At 40.4% G+C, this 17,804-nt stretch overlaps 2 protein-coding genes across 3 annotated transcripts in view; one reads left to right on the plus strand and one right to left on the minus strand.

Annotated features, from left to right (window-relative positions):
• Positions 1-688: 688 nt before the first annotated feature.
• LOC127570994 (C-C chemokine receptor type 3-like) lies at positions 689-10,311 on the minus strand. Its single transcript, XM_052016966.1, has 3 exons — positions 10,241-10,311; positions 9,015-9,066; positions 689-1,914 (listed from the first exon to the last, which is right to left on the minus strand). Exons 1-3 carry the CDS (start codon positions 10,309-10,311, stop codon positions 859-861), a joined length of 1,179 nt encoding a protein of 392 aa, XP_051872926.1. The 3' UTR covers positions 689-858.
• Positions 10,312-16,900: 6,589 nt separating this feature from the next.
• fyco1a (FYVE and coiled-coil domain autophagy adaptor 1a) overlaps positions 16,901-17,804 on the plus strand; it is a 219,484-nt gene continuing 218,580 nt past the window's right edge. Inside the window, exon 1 of one of the 2 annotated variants that reach the window (XM_052015726.1) lies at positions 16,901-16,947. The gene's annotated coding sequence lies outside the window, so the exon portion shown is untranslated. The remainder of the gene's footprint in view (positions 16,948-17,804) is intronic. The other variant, XM_052015729.1, reaches the window with a different exon arrangement.

Here is a 17,804-nt window from a genome sequence, read left to right on the forward strand (position 1 = left end):
AGCATAGACTTATTTGGGATAGTCAGCATGGCTTTGAACATAGAATTTAGAACATAGAACAGTATGGCTCAGGAACAGGCCCTTTGGTCCACCCTGTCTACGCCAACCATGATGCCAATCAAAATAATCCCATCTGCCTGCAAATGATCTTTATCCCCCTACTCCCTGCCTATTCATGTGTATGTCTAAATACCTCTTAAATGTGGCTACTGAAGCTACTTCTAACAACCTCACTGGCAGCATGTTCCAGGCACCTGCCACACTCTGTGTAAAACAAAAACTTACCTCACAAATATTTAAATCTTCCCTCTCTCACCTCAAACCTATGCCTTGTGGTATTTGATATTTCCACCCTGGGAAAAAGACTCTGACAATTTACCCTTGCTACGAATCTCATAATTTTATATACTTCTATCAGGTCGCCCCTCAGCCTTTGACACTCCAGAGAAAACAATTCAAGCTTGTCCAACCTCTCCTTATAGATAACAATCTCTAATCTAGGCAAGATCCTGGTGAACCTCTCCTGCACCCTTTCCAAAGCCTCCACATCCTTCCTGTGGTTTGGTAATCAGAACTGCACACAATGCTCTAAATGTGGCATAAGTAAAGTTTGATACAACTGCAACATGATTTTTTGACTTTTATATTTAATGCCCCAACTCTTGAATGGACATTGGTGGTAGCAGATATGACAGCAATGTTTAAGGGGCATTTAAACAGATGCATGAACAGGCAGGGAACACTGATATGGACCATGTGCAGGAAGATGGGATTAGTTTAGATTAGCATCATGGCTGGCACAGACATGGTGGGCTGAAGGGCCTATTCCTGTGCTGTACTGTTCTATGTTGTATGCTTTTACCAGTTATTTGTTGTATCATTACCATCAGAACCTTCTAAATTGGTAGTCTTGCTGATGTTCATCTGCTTATGGCAAATCGGACTATATGGCATACAATGGCCACAGAAATAAATTAGGTGCCTTCTGAATTTTTCACCCACAAAAGCATAAAAAATGGGATTGAGACAGCAATGGAAATAAGCTATGCTGTGAGAGATAATATGTGCATAATCCATTCGAATATCGTAATCACAGTCCTGAGCATCCAGTATGTGGACCTCCTCCAAAGATCTCAAAAAAATCACAACATTGTATGGCGCCCAACACAAAAAAAACACCACTACAATGGAGAATATTACTCTTAGAGTCCTGTGCTTCTGTACTGTTCTGCACTTTATTATTGTTTGGATTATCCTAAAATAGCAATACACAATGATAATCAATGGAAGGATAAAGAACAGTGCGTTTTGTTGACAATTTTTTAATAGTATCCATGGAACTGGATTATATTCTGGATAAGTATTGTCACAAATAAAGAGATCATTATCACCCTTTATAGATTTGGAAAAGTGAAAATCAGGGATGGTTGCTGTTATACTAATTAGCCAGACAACCGTGCTTGTTATTGTTGCATAGCGAACTTTCCTTGATCTCACAGCAGTTACTGCATGAACAACTGCAAGATACCGATCAATTGTCATCAGTGTCAGAAACATTATACCACTGTAAAAGCCAACATTAAACATGCCACTCATTACTTTGCACATTACATTTCCAAAGATCCATCCCTTCAAATGATGCACTGCCCAGAAGGGAAGGCTAATAGCAGAAAGCAAATCTGAAATGGCAAGATTAAGAATGAATATATTTGTTATTGTTTTTAGATATTCATATTTTACCAATATCACCAAAACCAGTCCATTTCCAAGTAGACTCAGCATTAGCACTAGTGAATAAAAGATAGGCATCGATTGCGCTCCAAAATCATTGACGGGGTCTTTCTCACAAACATATTCATAGTCATAATCTGGGTATTCTGTTGTGGTGTTCATTGTTGGCAGATCAGAAGGAATCTGTTTTTCAAAATAAAATGTTATTTACATAATTTGTACATGCATTGTTTTTTAGTTTACTTATAATTATAACAGGAAATACCGTGTTATTTCTTCATTAAATTCTTCCTCTGCCCTTTCCACCTGATTAAGCCTTCACTAAAATTGCAAGAATTTTAACCCTTAAGTCTTGCAATCTTATGGCATAACTTTATGGCCTGAAATTCTGTGGAGGTTCTGCTGCTGTTTCTCAGGGGCAATAGTCAAAAATTATCAAGAAAGCAACATGACAATCTCCAAGTACATTTCAGAAGTCTTGTAACCTCCAAAGGTCCTTTAAAAAGCAAATGATAATCGGGGGTCAGATTATGGACAATGACTCCCTAGACCAGGAGATATGAAGCAAATAAATCATTCCACTTTCCAGAAGGCCATGGGTCAACCACAGTATTGAAATGCAGGTCAGGAAGGAGATCAACTTGCTGAATTGTATCATATAGAGGAAAGTTCCAGGACTAGGGTCAGATGTTCCTGGAAATGCAACTGTACAGATGTACGACATACTGATACAGTAGCATCAAATTGATTAACTTAAAGAACCGTTTATTCTGTTACAAAATCAATGCCTTCCAGTTAAAAATTGTATGCATTGCACCAATTCCTTGAATGAGAAAAAAGCAGATAACAATTCTTACAGCCCAAAGCTTCTTATTACGTTCAGTCTAATCTGCACAGGCATTCAGTCCACTGGTAAATTCAGTGGATCTCATTCATGAGGCCTGTTTATTAGAATGACACTTAAAAAGGTGTTGACCCCTTGTCCTTGAGTTATCAAGTACTTGCTGAGGATATGCTCAAAACCTCCTTGAAAGAATTGTAACATCCCCACTGACTCTCAGGAACCACTCTCCTGTGCCTGCTCACAGTGGAGAAAGAGCATTTCAAATGGTATTGAGAACCTCAAGGTCAGGCATCGGAAGCACTCAGAGGCCTCACACAAGAAATAGAAGGAGCGTACAACCACATAAACTATTCAACTGCCTGTCCCCTCAGGCAGGCCCTTCCCCATCTGTTAAAGAGTCCAGATTTGGCCTTAGCAGTCTGCTCAGGATGCACAAAACGGAAGCAATCTTCTATCCCAAGGGACCACTTAAGCAAAGGATGACTCTCTTACAATTGCAGAATAACTCTTTTACAAGACTCTACAACAAGTAGGGGTCCTATTCAAGATTTACAGAAACTGCTCAAGAAAAGGAGCATGTTAATTGAATTTCAAAATAAAATCCCTTTTGGTGAAGCCAGAGGGCAGGAGCACTCTTCCCAACTCCATGGCCTTGCTGCATGCTTCACTCTTGTTGACTTGATCCATCATTCAGAAAAATCACAGCTGAATATTTTAAAAGGTTTGTGGAGTAAAACTGAGCAGTCAGGTTAACTCTGTGGTAATGCCTGGTATGTATTTTGAATCTACAGATTTAGTAATGTTATGCTTAGAACATAGAACATTACAGCACAGTACAGGCCCCTCGGCCCATGATGTTGTGCCGACATTATATCCTGCTCTAAAATCTATCTAACCCTTCCCTCCCACAAGCTATGTAAATTTAGCTATGTATTCTATAATTTTGAAGGAAGAGTGTGTTGTTACTTATCAATGACTGGACTAAAATTTAAATTACTTAAACTATTTTGTTATGTGATTTGATGTGATACAATTCCAATATCCCAATCAACTTTGATCCTGGTATTTTTTTATTCCCTTATTCCACAGTAATGAAGTGAATTCAAGTATCGGACCTTAAATGTGAGGTCATGTGCCTTAAATGCTAGTGTCAACAATGACCCTGAGGGTCAGTCCTGTGACCTCCCATGTACACTGAAGATACCAGTATAGCACTGGTACTGGTACTGCCAGACTTTATTAGGAGATTAGCAGGGTTGGTGAGGGTTTGCCAAAAGGTGTGAATTGTAGGTCTTTCTCTTCAATAGGCAGGTAGCAATCATTGTATTGAATGATCCAACTCATTCACAAGCTTTCATTGCTTCTTCTTCTTTCTCCCAAAGAAAGTTACCTTGTGAGACATTCAGCTGTGGTAGTAATGAGAAGCAACTTCCTCAGGAAGAAGAATGAGACACACAAGGAGGCTGTCAAAGTTAAGGTATACAAGGTGATTGGTGGCAAGAAGGTAATAAAAGGTTACACAAATCTATGACACAAAGCAGTTCTTTTATACTTGATACAAGTCTATTAACTTTCCTTTTCATGCAACCTTTTCAATTATACCTTTCATTTTTTTTCCTTCCTTACCTAGCTTCCCCTGAAATGAGTTATTGCTATTTGCTTCAGCTGGTCCTTGTGATTGGATTCTGCCTAATTGTGCTGAGGTTGTGCTGTAATTGTGAAACAGGAATGCATCCAATCTGTAGCACAGTATGGCTTCCAAATATGGTAAAGCACCTCACAGCTTTGTGGCGTGTTGGATTTGAAATCAACAGTGACAATGATAATCTACAGAAATTGTTTGGGATAGCATCAGAATAAAACTAATATCTATGAGTGATGTTATGGACCTGACTGTCATTTTCCTGGGGACATAAATGAGGGAGGGAACAGGACTGCAAGATATGTTTTCCATCTCCTAAACCTGATCACATTTCCCTTTGGCAAGTTTATATGTTAATAAACATTTTGTTTTTGAATTTTCATGGGGCATATTGGAGAGTTAGAATGGTGGCAGGATAGAACTTTCATCCACTGAGTAATTTTGTCATTCATCGTGTCAGAATCTGATAGGCCAATTTAGTTGAATATTTATTGGCAGCCCAGAGCCTCATCTCCTGTGTAAAATTAAAATAAATATCTTGTTGTGTATTTAGACTTTCAAAAGGCCTTTGACAAGGTGCCACACAAGAGGCTGATTAATAAGGTGAGAGGTCATGGAATTACAGGCAGGATAACAGAATGCGTGGAGCATTGGCTGGTTGGCAGGAAGCAAAGGGTGGGAATAAAAGGATCCTGTTCTGATTGGCTACCGGTTACTAGTGGTGTTCTGCAGGGGTCAGTGTTGGGGCTGCTTCTTTTTACTCTGTACATTAATGATTTGGATGATGGAGTAAGTAGTTTTGTGGCTAAGTTTGCAGATGACACCAAGATAGGTGGAGGAGTAGGGAGTATTGAGGAGACAGGAAGGTTGCAGAGAGACCTAGACAGTTTAGGAGAATGGGCAAGGAAATGGCAGATGAGATTCAATGTTGAGAAGTGTGCAGTTGTACACTTTGGAAACAGAAATAAATGGGCAGATTATTATCTAGGAGGGGAGAAAATTCAAAGTACAGAAGTGCAAAGGGACTTGGGGGTACTCGAGCAGGATATCCTAAAGGTTAACCACCAGGTCGGATCGGTGGTAAGGAAAGCGAATGCTATGTTGGCATTCATTTCAAGAGGTATAGTGTATAAAAGTAAGGAAGTGTTGATGAAGCTCTATGGGGCACTAGTGAGGCCTCATTTGGAATACTGTGTACAGTTTTGGGTCTTATATCTTAGGAAGGATGTACTCATGTTGGAGGGGGTTCAGAGGAGATTTACGAGGATGATTCCCAGAATGAAAGGGCTTACATATGATGAGCGTTTGTCAGCTCTTGGACTGTACTCACTGGAGTACAGAAGAATGAGAGGGGACCTCACAGAAACATTTAAACTGTTGAAAGGACTGGACAGAGTAGATGTGGCCAAGTTGTTTCCCTTGGTGGGTGAGTCCGGGATCAGAGGGCACAATCTTAGAATTAGAGGGTACAGGTTTAAAACAGAAATGAGGAGAAATTTCTTTAGCCAGAGGGTAGTGAATTTATGGAATTCCTTGCCACGTACAGCAGTAGAGGCCCGATCATTGGAGGTGTTTAAGGAGGAGACAAGTAGATATCTAATTAGTCAAGGTATCAAGGGATATGGGGATAAGGTTGGAAATTGGGGTTAGAATAGTTTTTTTCTGCTCATGGAGAAGACTTCCCCACCCCCATTTCTCATTTCTTTTTTCTTTTTCTTTTTCCCTTTCCTTTTTTTTCTTTTTCCCCTGTTCTTTGGAGCAGACTTGATGGGCCAAATGGCCTACTTCTGCTCCCTTGTCTTGTGAGCTTGTGTGGAAGAAGTCCTTATCTATGGTGTTTCAAACCTCTTGAGGTCTGGACAGCAACTGCTTCCAAGCAAAGCTAACCCAGGTACTTTTAGCTCCATCTTTTGGTTACATTTTAAATTGCATTGCATTTTAGGCCAAGTACTGTGAAAGTACTCCCTCAAGTACTTCTCAGTAAAGAGAATCACTCCATGGTAGCATAATCAAATAATGTCCAGCTGACTCAGACCATTTCTGGGTGCTGAAAGAAGCTAACTGCATGGACACCAATTGCATGCGCAGACCTTAAAATTCTGAAATGAATGAGAATGCTGGTGTCACATTGGAGAAAGCCAGAGAACTTAGTCAGTAGAACCATGAGGAGGTAAGTAACAGTTGTTTGGAATGCCACCTTTCTCACAACAGAATGGCAGATCAGTTCACAAAGGTTTGAGTGACATGGTAAAGACAGCAAAGGTAAGAGACTTGCCAAATTTCCTGTTACATTTTGTCCATCTGAGGTCATTATGCTGATCATCCTCACTTAGAAAATTAAATTGTGAGTCATTATTCATGTGACAGACTCCAACTGAATGTTCTCTAAGTTTTCTATTTTGATTCACCACTTGAATACTTCCAAATCCAGTTTCTGTCAAACCATTCTTTAAGTACCTTCATTGATCATTAACTGTCTTAAGGGATAACCTTCATAAATTTGCCTTATCCTATTATATGTGTTGAAAAACAATGCCCAGCAGAAATAGGCCATTGGTTATAGAATCTCATGGCAGCAGACTCAATAGAAGAACATTGAATTGGGACATATCCCATGAATGACGGCTTGCAATGTAATTTACAAAGTGAGGGTGATTATTGCATTGACCTCAGATGTCCAAAATGAATAAGGATTTTCTTTAGCAATGTTCTTCCCTTTACTGTTGTTGTAAGATTAGTGAAACCTCTGTGGCACTGATCTGCCATTCTGTTGTGATAAAGGGTGGCTTTCATAATCGTTGCTACTTGTCTCCTGATGATCATAGTTACTAATTTCTATGCCTTGGCTATAGCAGATGAAAAGGTCCACAGACCAGTGTCATTTGTGCATGAGAGGGTGCAAAGCGATGCTCTCACCTGCTAAAGTACAATAACAAATAGATTACAATTGAAGTTATTTCCTCAGAGCTTATTCCTTCTTTGTTTATTTCCTTTTCTCCTGAAGATCATTTGCAATGAAAAAAGAAAGACGTTAAGGGGAAGAAAAATGTCTATGTAAACTGTCTGTATTCTCTTCATAACTTGCCTTCCACCTATTTTTCTGTCATTATTAGTTTGGCTCCCATAGATTTGCTTCTTTTCTCCAAGTCATTAACATATATTGTAAACAGTGACATTCCTAGCGCTGATCCCTATAGTATCCCTAGTCACAATTGCCAATATGAAAATATCCATCCTATCCCCATTTGTTGCTTCATGTCTTTTAGCCAGTCCTCTTTTCATGATTCCTCCAACACCATGGGCTCTTATCTTGTCATAGACTCATAGAGAGATACATCAGAGAAATCAGTCCTTCAGCCCACTGAGTCTTTGCTGACTATCAACCACCCATTTACATTAGTCCTACATTCATGCCATTTTGTTTATTCTCCCAATATTCTCACCACTTCCCCCAGATTCTACCATTCACTTACACACTTAGGACTATTTAAATTGACCAAGTAACCTACCAAACCACAAATTTTTGGGATATTGGAGGAAACCGGAGCACCCACGGTCTTTGGGAGAAGGTGCAAACTCCACACAGTTAGCACTGGATATCAGAACTGAACATGCGTCTCTCGTGCTGTGAGGCAGTGGCTCTACTAGCTGTGTCTTAAACTTTTGTGAGGCACTTTGTTGAATGCTTTCTGGAAGTTCAAATGCAATGAATCATGACTAATCATTTTCAATCTTGTAAAAGGTATTTGTCTGCTGCACATAAGTTTGTGGGTGTCCTTGGATGGTGCTCTTGGTGTCTGCTTCTGTGAGCTTTCCCAAGATGTTGAAGAAGATGGTCACCAAATTATCTAAATGTACACAGGACACATTGGACCCAAAGGAACTTTTAACTGAACTGAACTGTGACTATTTCAAAAGGTTTGTATGGAAAACTAATGATAGAGTTTGAACCTAGTATGTTTTTTAAAGCAGCTTGCAAATTAGTAAACTATGTTTGCCACAGATTAGCTCAGAGAACTTCGTCACAGTAAGTTGTAGAGGCATACAACATGACAAAAGGCCCTCAGCCCACAGAGTCCACATTAATTTACCGCTCATGCTTGCAGCAACTTAATTAACCTACCAACCTGCACAACTTTGGGATGTGAGAGAAAACCAGAGCAACTGGAGAAGACCCACATGGTCACAGGGGGATCATGCAAACTCCACACGGAGAACACGGGAGGTCAGCATTGAATCCACCAGACTGGAGCTGTGAGGCAGCAGCTCTACCAGCTGTGTCACTGTGCTTCTGTTGGAGATCAGGAATTAGCAAATGGAGTTTCACAACACACTGAGGAGTGGAAAGTATGAGCGTATCAAAGACATTTCCCCACAAAATCCATGGTGATAGTCATGCTTCATTGAGGAGGAATGGTCTTAATCCACATGGGTCATGTACCAAAAAGAAGGATTTCGATGAGCATTGGAACCTAACTGAGCATTCAGAATGTTCATCAGATTCAACTCAACCTACAGATGGTAACGTCTGTATTTTCTCCAATATGGTATTCATGAACTTCAACAGAGAATGGGGCCATTTGGAATTTTAGTGTTGAAAAAGCAGGAGCAGTGGAAATAAGGGAAGTCTCAGATCTACAGTCTTCTTACCTGAAGCTTTGCGCCAGAATTGAAGCAACGTGACCCCAATATTTCCTTTCATTTCAGAAACCTAGCCAATAATATTCATAATACCAGCTTCTGATATTTTTATAAAATTTTTTAACGAGTGAATAAAACAAAATGCATGATATTTACATACCTAAGCAGAGTGTAGTCCTTCTGCAGTAAATGGAGACAAACAATAAATCTATTGGGGAAAAAAAACTGTATTAATACACTGTATAAACAAAGGGAATGCTTTCACTGGAATAAAATGAATCCCACACATATATCTAAAATCTGGTCATTTTTTTTTCAACTGAGTTGAAGGACAGAATTTCTACTTTTACTACCCAATTTTGGAACAGATAAAAGAGAAAGTTGGATTCAGAAAATGTAATCCAGCTTTCCTGTCTATATTCCATCTGGGAGTGGCCTCCCAAAAGCTGGAGATCGCAGGTAGGTTGCATTTTTCACATTTATTCATTTTCTGGGATGTCAGTGTTGTGGACCAGGCTAGCATTTATTGTACATCCTTAATTTCTCTTGAGAAAGTGGTGGTGAGCCACCTTTTTGAACCTCTGCAGTCCTTCTGGCTATTGATGAATTTAAATTAAAATAGTTAAATAAATCAAGACAAAAAGGTAGTTCAGTAGTGGTGACTATAAAAGTATCAGATTGTCGTCAAAATTCATTTGGATCATGAATGTCTTTTACGGAAGAGAAGATCTATCATACCTAACAAGCCTGATCTATTTGTGACTCCAGACCTACAGCAATGTGATTGATTCTCATCCCTGCTCTGAAACTGCCCAGCAAGCTGTTGAGAAAATGAAGGTCATGAGGAAGGATTATGCAATAAATGCCTTGCCAGTGATGGTCACGTTCCGTGAACGAACTTGTTTGAATAGATCTGTTACCATTCTGCCTTTGAAGACTGCGTCCACTGATGAGGGTTCATGGTTGCTCCACTCCCGCTTCCAATATATCTCACTCATCCATTCCAGGAAACATTTATTGCACTATTCTCATAACTCTATTTGTCCATTAAAAAATTCAATTGCTGGTTGAGACTGAGAATAGGGTTATTGTAGTGGGTGATTTTAACTTCTCCAATCTTGACTGGGATTCCCTTTATGACAGGGGCTTAGATGGAGCACTATTTGTTGGGTGGATCCAGGAGGGTTTCGTGAAACAATATGTAGATAGTCCAACTAAGGATGGGGCCGTACCAGACCTTATATTGGGGAATGAGCCTGGCCAGTTTCAGTGGGGGAGCATTTTGGAAACAGTGACTATAATTCTGTGTGTTTTAAGATAGTTATGGATAAGGATAAGACTGATCCTTAAGTGAAAGTCTTAAAATGGGGGAGAGTATTCACAGCAGTATTAGGCAGGAATTGGAGAAAGTGGATTGGGAGCAGTTGTTTGAGGATAAATCCACATCTGACATGTGGGACTCTTTTAAAGGCCAGTTGATTAGAGTTCAGGACCAGCACGAAGATGAAAGATAAGGATGGCAAGGTTCACAAACCTTGGATGACAAGGGATATTGTAAGTTTGGTCAAAAAGACACAAGAAGTGTATATTAGATTTAGGAAGCTGAAGTCAGACAAAGCACTTGAGGAATACAAAGGAAATAAGAAAGAACTTCAATAAGAAATTAAGGTAAATGGGGCCATGAAATGTCCTTGGAAAGTAGAATTAAGGCAAACTCCAAGGAATTTTATACAATATTTAAAAGGCATTTAGACAGGTTCATGAACAGGTAGGGAACAGAGGGATATGAACCATGTGCAGGCAGATGGGATTAGTTTACATGGGCATCATTGTCAGTGCTGATGTGGTGGTCCAAAGGACATGTTCCTATGCTGTACTGTTCTATGCTCTTGCCCACAGGAGCATACAGAATGTACAAGCAGGGATACAGACAACACTCCCTCACCCTCAATAATATTTATTAAGCACATTGAGGACAAGTGTCTGTGGGCACATGTGCATCATATCCTTCAGAAGTGGTCAAATTGAAATTGCCTTCATCAAATGTGCTTTGAGGTACCTGGCAGAGAATACAGGAGCATAGGGATCACTGCTGCCCAGTAGATTCGGAGCTTTGTTTGATGTCTTGATCTTCAAACACTCTTTTCCTCAGATGAACAAAGGTTGCATTTGCTAACTGAATGCGATGGGGAACATCATCACTGATGTCTGCCTTCATTGAGAGGCGGTTCCTGAGACATGATTCACATTTCCCATGGGCTATTCATGGATCTTTATTTTCAGAGAGTGGTGTTGTACAATGGGGCAAGTAGGTAGAGGACCTTGGCTTTGCAAATATGTTAAGTATAAGTCCTGAAGAAGGGTCCTGACCTGAAACACTGACCACCTGCTTTTCTCCACAGATGCTGCCTGGCCTGCCGAGTTCCTTCAGCATCATGGTGTTTTTCATTAAGTGTAAGGCCCACTGCTTGATATGTTTCAGTGAAAAACTTGATGATGATTTGGAACTTAGCATCTGACTGTGCACATACACAAGCGATGACTGTGTGCTGCAGGTCAATGACTTAAGATGGAGATGATGTGTGTTAAAGACTATTCTATTTGTTCTGTAGATTTGCTTCAGTCAATGTGGGAAGCTTGATGGTTGTGAAATGCAGCAGTATGGAGATAAGATTGAGGAAAGTGTCAGGTGGTGTTGCATCCTTGCTTAATATCAGTCTGCATTGAGATATGGTCTGCTGTGGACGAATTGGAAATATAACGTGAAGACAAATTCTGGAAGCAACCAAATTTGAGTAAGATGCTCCACAGTTCTTCTTGATTGACGGAGTCAAAGACTGTTCTAAGGTTATATAACATGGTCATATATAGAAGTTGACGATGTGCATGGTTTCCTTTTTGCCAAAATGAAGCTCATGTCCCTCGTGTCTCGATGTGAATAGAATCCATGCTGCAATTCAGGAAGCAGCTCTCCAGCCAAAGGGAGGAAGCAACTGAGAAGGACCCTGATGATGGTTTACCCTGTGAAGACAGCAGGGAGATTCCAATGTTGCTCCAGCAATTGTTGCTACAGATTGTTCGCCTTTCACAAAGATGTTATGATTACTGTGTCTTTGAAGTCCTTGGTATGTCTTCCTCATCCAAGATGTGGTAGACAAGGATTTGAATTTGCAATCACTTCACAGACAGCACTGCCAAGATATCTTGATGACCAACCGACAGTTTACAATGCCTTGTCTGCTCCAAACTGCACCATAATTAGCACCCATGAAGGGAGTCTTTGTCTTTTTACAAGAAGACATCAAGGCTGGTTTGATGAGAATGACAATGAGATATATCAGCTAATTTATAGTGTGCAAGATGTCTTAGATTGGAAACTCAACTATGACCATAGAAAAAGGATCAGCTGTACCAGGATCTTTAACCAGAGGTCCAACAGAAAGCCTATGACTTGCAGAAGTGGAAAGAATGCATAAGGCCCAGCAGCTTGCAATTACTCTGGTGTATGTGAGTTCTTCTGCTCTCTCAAGGTCAACTAAGACCCAAGCACCCAAAGATCCAATCTACTGAGAGTCAAGAATGGAAGTAAACCTAACAAGGGCAAAGTGCAGTCAATTCATGCTGGAAATAACACTTTGAAAATCTCCTCAACAATGACTCTGTCCTTGACATGAGTGACCTTGACTACATTCTACAGCAAACTACCCAATCCAGCCTCAAGTCGAAAAAGTCACAGGCAAACTGAGAAACAAAAAGACTTTGGGTACAGACAGTTTCTGGAAACACAGAATGTGTCTGCCCACTCACTCTTCAAACAAGATGCATAAACAATGCCAAAATTTAAATGTTACTTTCATTGGAAAAGGACACTTATTTTAAAGGTGGTGTATTTTCTCATCATAGACAGTGCGGGTAAGCAGAGTACTGATTTCCTATATTACAATTCTACAAAAAGTTCTTCAATAATTTTAAAGTTTTTTGAAGCAAACTGGCAGCGAGAGTTCAATATACCAATAAATTCCATTTACATAACATCCTTTTACCTAGAGAAACCTCCCCAGGAATTTGAAACTTCACCACATAAGGAGATATTAGGACCAGTGACCACGAATTTAGTCAAAGCAATAGATTTTAAAGAGTATCTTAAAAGGAGAGAGCTGCAAGGTTTATGGAGGAAATGACTGAAGTTAGAGGTTTGGCAGATGCAGACGCAGACAATATTCTTGCACAACTTATTTTTGATTACCTCAATTGACAAATCAACTACTCTGCCATACACAGCAAACATCTTTGAAGATCATAATAAATCTGATCACCTTTTTCTGTACTTCCACCTTGGATATTGAGCAATAAAGTTTCATAATAAACATTCTCCAGAAACATCTGTGACAACGAATAAACAGAACCAAATCTTTGTCTGTTCATCTCAACAAGCAACTACTATTTAAGCATAATGCAAACAAACATTTGCAAATTAGCGAGGATTCATCTGAAAGTTATACAGTACATGCATTTTCAACTGTTAAATAAAGAGACACAACATTACCCCTTTTATGGCACTCCTTTGAGCAGAACTGCAAAAATATTATGGGGGATCTTTCTGTATAGTTTCACCTGTGGATTCACTTGTGTTTTTTCTGCAACCCACAAACCCATGACAGAAGTTATAGTTTCCATTTGCATCTGAGAACAAGCTGGTTCTATATTTTGTTTTGGATTTTGATTGATGATATTTACCCTTACTGGGGAACTTTAACTGTGAGTAAATTTGTGCAGTTGTTGGGGTTGGTGGACTAAGCACCAATGTGTCCAATGATAGTAGTGGGGTGTGTGGGCAGACAGGTGCAGATGGGTGATTAGTAGTGGCTCAGGGTGGAAGTTTGTTTGGCAGAATATTATTGAATTTCATTCAAGACTGTTCACTGACATGTTTTCCCAGTTCAAGAGGGAACTACAAGGAAATGTAAAATAAAACACAGTAAATGTTCTCTTCTAGTTTGGAATCGTCTACCGTCTGTCTAGTTCCAGTGAGGGAGCAGAGACTTCTCTGCTCTGGACAGAGCTAGAATTGCAATTAGTGCACAATGAAGTCATCAAAATCAAACCTGCATATGGTAAAGGAGGACCCTGCCTTCACTGATCAGGTTAATAAGTAAAATGGCAGGATTGGGCAGAACATCAGGTTCACAACTTCTGCTTGTTCTCCCTGCTTCTACTGTTTCCCCTCCATGACCACCCTCCTGCACTTGTCTAAACTTCTTCATACATTGAATAGTCACTTTTTCCAGTTTCACTAAAGAATTATTGATCTTAAATGTTCACTTTGTTTTTCTTTTCACCAGTACTCCCTGACCTACTGAATATTTACAGCACTTTCTGTTTTTAATCTCACATTAAATTTATTTTTTATCTCACCAGAATTTATTTCAAGCCGATGGATTCTCATAGCTACCCTGACTACACTCCTATCCATCCTTCTTCCTGTGAGAACTCCATTCTATTCTTTCAATTTCTCCATCTTACTTTTTACGACAACTCTTTTCTTCCTGGTGGTTCTGATATGTCTCCTTTATACTTCAACCATGGCTTCCCCTTTACCACAGTCAATAAGGCTCTACAGTTCTTCAAATTTGAGGAAATGATAGAGCTGAAAAAAGGGAACTACGGCTCTTGCTTCTAAGTTCCCGATTTAAGTGAAATGTTAGGTAGCCCAAATAGCATCAGTAAATTTAGCAGGTTTGCAATGGTCACAGCAAACTTTTCAGCAACATTAGAGGAATAAGCTGATAAAAGAACTTATAAAGTTAAAACAACAGTTAGAAGACAGTAAGAAGATGCTTAGGGAAGTGTCAGAAATATTTCAGGAAATGGGTAAACCAAATTGTTGGCTATGTCAGTTACAAAAGTAAATAGTCTGGTCTCAGTTGGATGGAGAACAGTTATGGTGAAGACAGTAAAAATAGACTTGCATTAGTATAGCACTCTTCCATTTATCACCAATGAAATGGTTTGAAATGTAGACCTTGTAGTGTGCATGGTAAGCTCTCACAATTGCAAAGTGATGGTGACTAGATAATCTGTTCTAACAATATGGAGTAGGAGATAAATATTGGCTAAGATATGAAGGATAACTTCCTCTTCTTCAATGCTGAGACATGTGATTTTTACATTCACAAGACAGCAGACAAGGCTTTAGGTTAACACCTCATCTGAAAGACAACACTTCCACCAGTACAGCAGTACTGTATGGTATTGGATTGTTTCCCTGCATTTTTGTGCAGAAGTCTCTGGAGGGGCACTAAGCTCAGATATGCCTGACCCAGGGGCGAGAAAGCTGCTAAATGAGTCGCATCTTGCACTTTAACAAGAGGTAGCTATTCCTTTGGATGTAACTTAAGTAACTCAAGGAAGCTGCTGGAGATGAGCCTGATTAAGTAGTGTGCTGTGGTGTGTCAGTCTCATTATGAGAATCTCCCTAAGGGTGGAGGCAAACAGATAGAGTTGGTGTCCTGGACAGTTCAGTATAATTATTTAGCTCAAGCAACAAGTCTTTCTGTTTTAGGAGGATTGCTGATAAGTCACACAGAATGGCAGGAATATATGATGTGGCATTTTAAAACAGAGTGGGGCCATTAACTCAGGCTTCCAGATACTTCATACAGGATCATCCTGAGCATGGTGACTCAGATCTTAAGGATATATTGTCCACCCTTAAGGCATGCTTGATTGAAACCAATGGTCCACAAACACATGAGCATCAAAGGATGCCATTCATGTTGGGAATCGCTCAGGTGGACACTAAACGGGTAATCAGTAGATGTGAATAAGAACAGCAAGGTCTCCCACAGGTAACTGAGCAATCCTGACCACTGGCCCTGATAGGGAACAATCATCATAATCAGAAGGGATATTGGAATCTGTTGCTTTAAAAGTTGACCTGAAAGTTAGAAAGGACTGAAGACTGGTTGTAAATAAATGCCATGTTTGGGTTGCTTCAGTCCATTTCTCCAATCCTCTGAGAACACCGTGTCCTTCCATTTCAAGATACTTCAGCATTCTAACTTTCATTTCTTCATGAGTGGGAGCCAAGTCAACAGTAATCTAAGATCTAAGCCTTGAAATTTTGCTTGAAAAACTAGTGCAAACATGTTACTAAAAATGAGAAGTACAGAAAGATTATAGATTTTAATGATGTTGATAAGAGATATTGCCACTTCGCTCCTTAGGCTTATCTAAATGGGATCATCACCCCGTGATTGTTGCCAGCTCCAATGGGCAGCCCACTTCATTTGAATACTGACACCAAACACTTGAAACAGAGACTAAACTCTGTACTCAATCACAGCCCGAGGTTACTGGAGGACTGACGAAATGCTTTAAAGAAATGTCCTCAAAGCCTCTGTGAACAAATGTAACATCCTCGTGGACTCATGAGAAGCTCTGGACAGTAACAATAAAAACGGAGAAGGAACATTGGAGAAGGTAGTGAGAACCTAAGTCTCTTTATGGGAGGCATGCAGAAATGCAACGAAAAGAGCAGAAGGAATGCCATGATCTCCTGAATGAATCACCTACCCACCCTATAAAGCGCATTCTGCCTCACTTGTGTCTGCAAGTCCCAAACCTATAGAACTGTATGGAAGCAAGTCATCCTTGACCCCCAAGGGACTGCAGTGTTATATAATCGTCAGGTTGTGATGCCCGAAACTGTCCTTAGCCATCAGGCTGGTGTGACTCTTGCTGAACTGTAACCACCAGGCTGGGATGATCCAGCCTGTCCTGTCAACATCAGGCTCGAGTGAGCCAGGCTGTCCTGTACCCATCAGGCCGGGATGTCCTGTACCCATCAGGCTGGGCTGTCCAATGACAGGTCGCGGTCCCTGAGTGTGGTTCCTCGGTCAGGTCAGGTGACGAACCATTGTTGACAGTGTGCCGCTGAGTCCCGCCCCTGTTAGCCGTGTTCATTGGTTCAGTATCTGGCCGCGGAGCAGCGGGCGCGCTGATTGGCTGTCTCGGGTGTCGCTCCGTAGCTCCTGCAGACACCTGAGGTTGGTTGGTGTGCGGCCTGGCCTGGTGTGGACATAAGGCGGTGAGTGATCGGGGTCTGGCTGCAATCAGACAGGCTGCTTTATGGGCGAGATATGGTTAAATGCTGCTGGAGTTTCAGTCTCCTCTCTGCAGCCGGTGCTTTTGCATCACTGTGGAGGAGTGAGGCCAGAACCAGAATCAAAGCCAAGGCCAAGGTCATGGTCTCAGGCAGTCTGATTATCCCCTGGGATACTGAGGACGAGAATCAGAGTAGCACAGAAGGATGCCATGGTGTGAGTAGCTGCTGAATGGTTCAGTTAGAGCCAGTCACCTCTCATTTTCCATAGCCTTACATTGTTTTTTTTTAAATATCAAGAGTGCATCCAGTTTGCTTTGGAATGTTACCATTTAAATCTGGTTTGACTGCTTTATCATTTTATTGTGTATAAGAAGTTTGCTCTTTTGTCACATTTTGGAGCAGCGTCTATGGGTTATCAGCCCTTCCCCTGTGTAATAATCTTCTCTTGAAATGCTCGAACAAAACCCTTCATAGTTTTGAACACTATAGGATTCTTTAGAATTTTCTTTGACCCTTCTCAGTAATGGCAATGACATTCATTTATGTTTTACCTTCTAATGTAGTGTCAAGCAAAATCTGCATCAGTGTTCACCCATCATCAAAAATCTGTGCATGTTTACTTGAACACAAACACAATTGCAATATTTATCCAACCAGACATTTGCCTCTCTAGAGGCTTACTATTATTTTTGCTCTACTCAAGCCTTCCCCTACTGCATTATATCAAAGACTGTTTGGTCTGTTATTACTGAAAAGGACTTCCTTTTTGATGCTATTTGCTGAGGAACTTACTATCCACATTCCACCAGTGTGCATACATTCCATTCAGTCCAATTGTT

This window comes from Pristis pectinata, chromosome 5 (genome assembly GCF_009764475.1).
Source record: "Pristis pectinata isolate sPriPec2 chromosome 5, sPriPec2.1.pri, whole genome shotgun sequence".
Lineage (NCBI taxonomy): Eukaryota > Metazoa > Chordata > Chondrichthyes > Rhinopristiformes > Pristidae > Pristis > Pristis pectinata.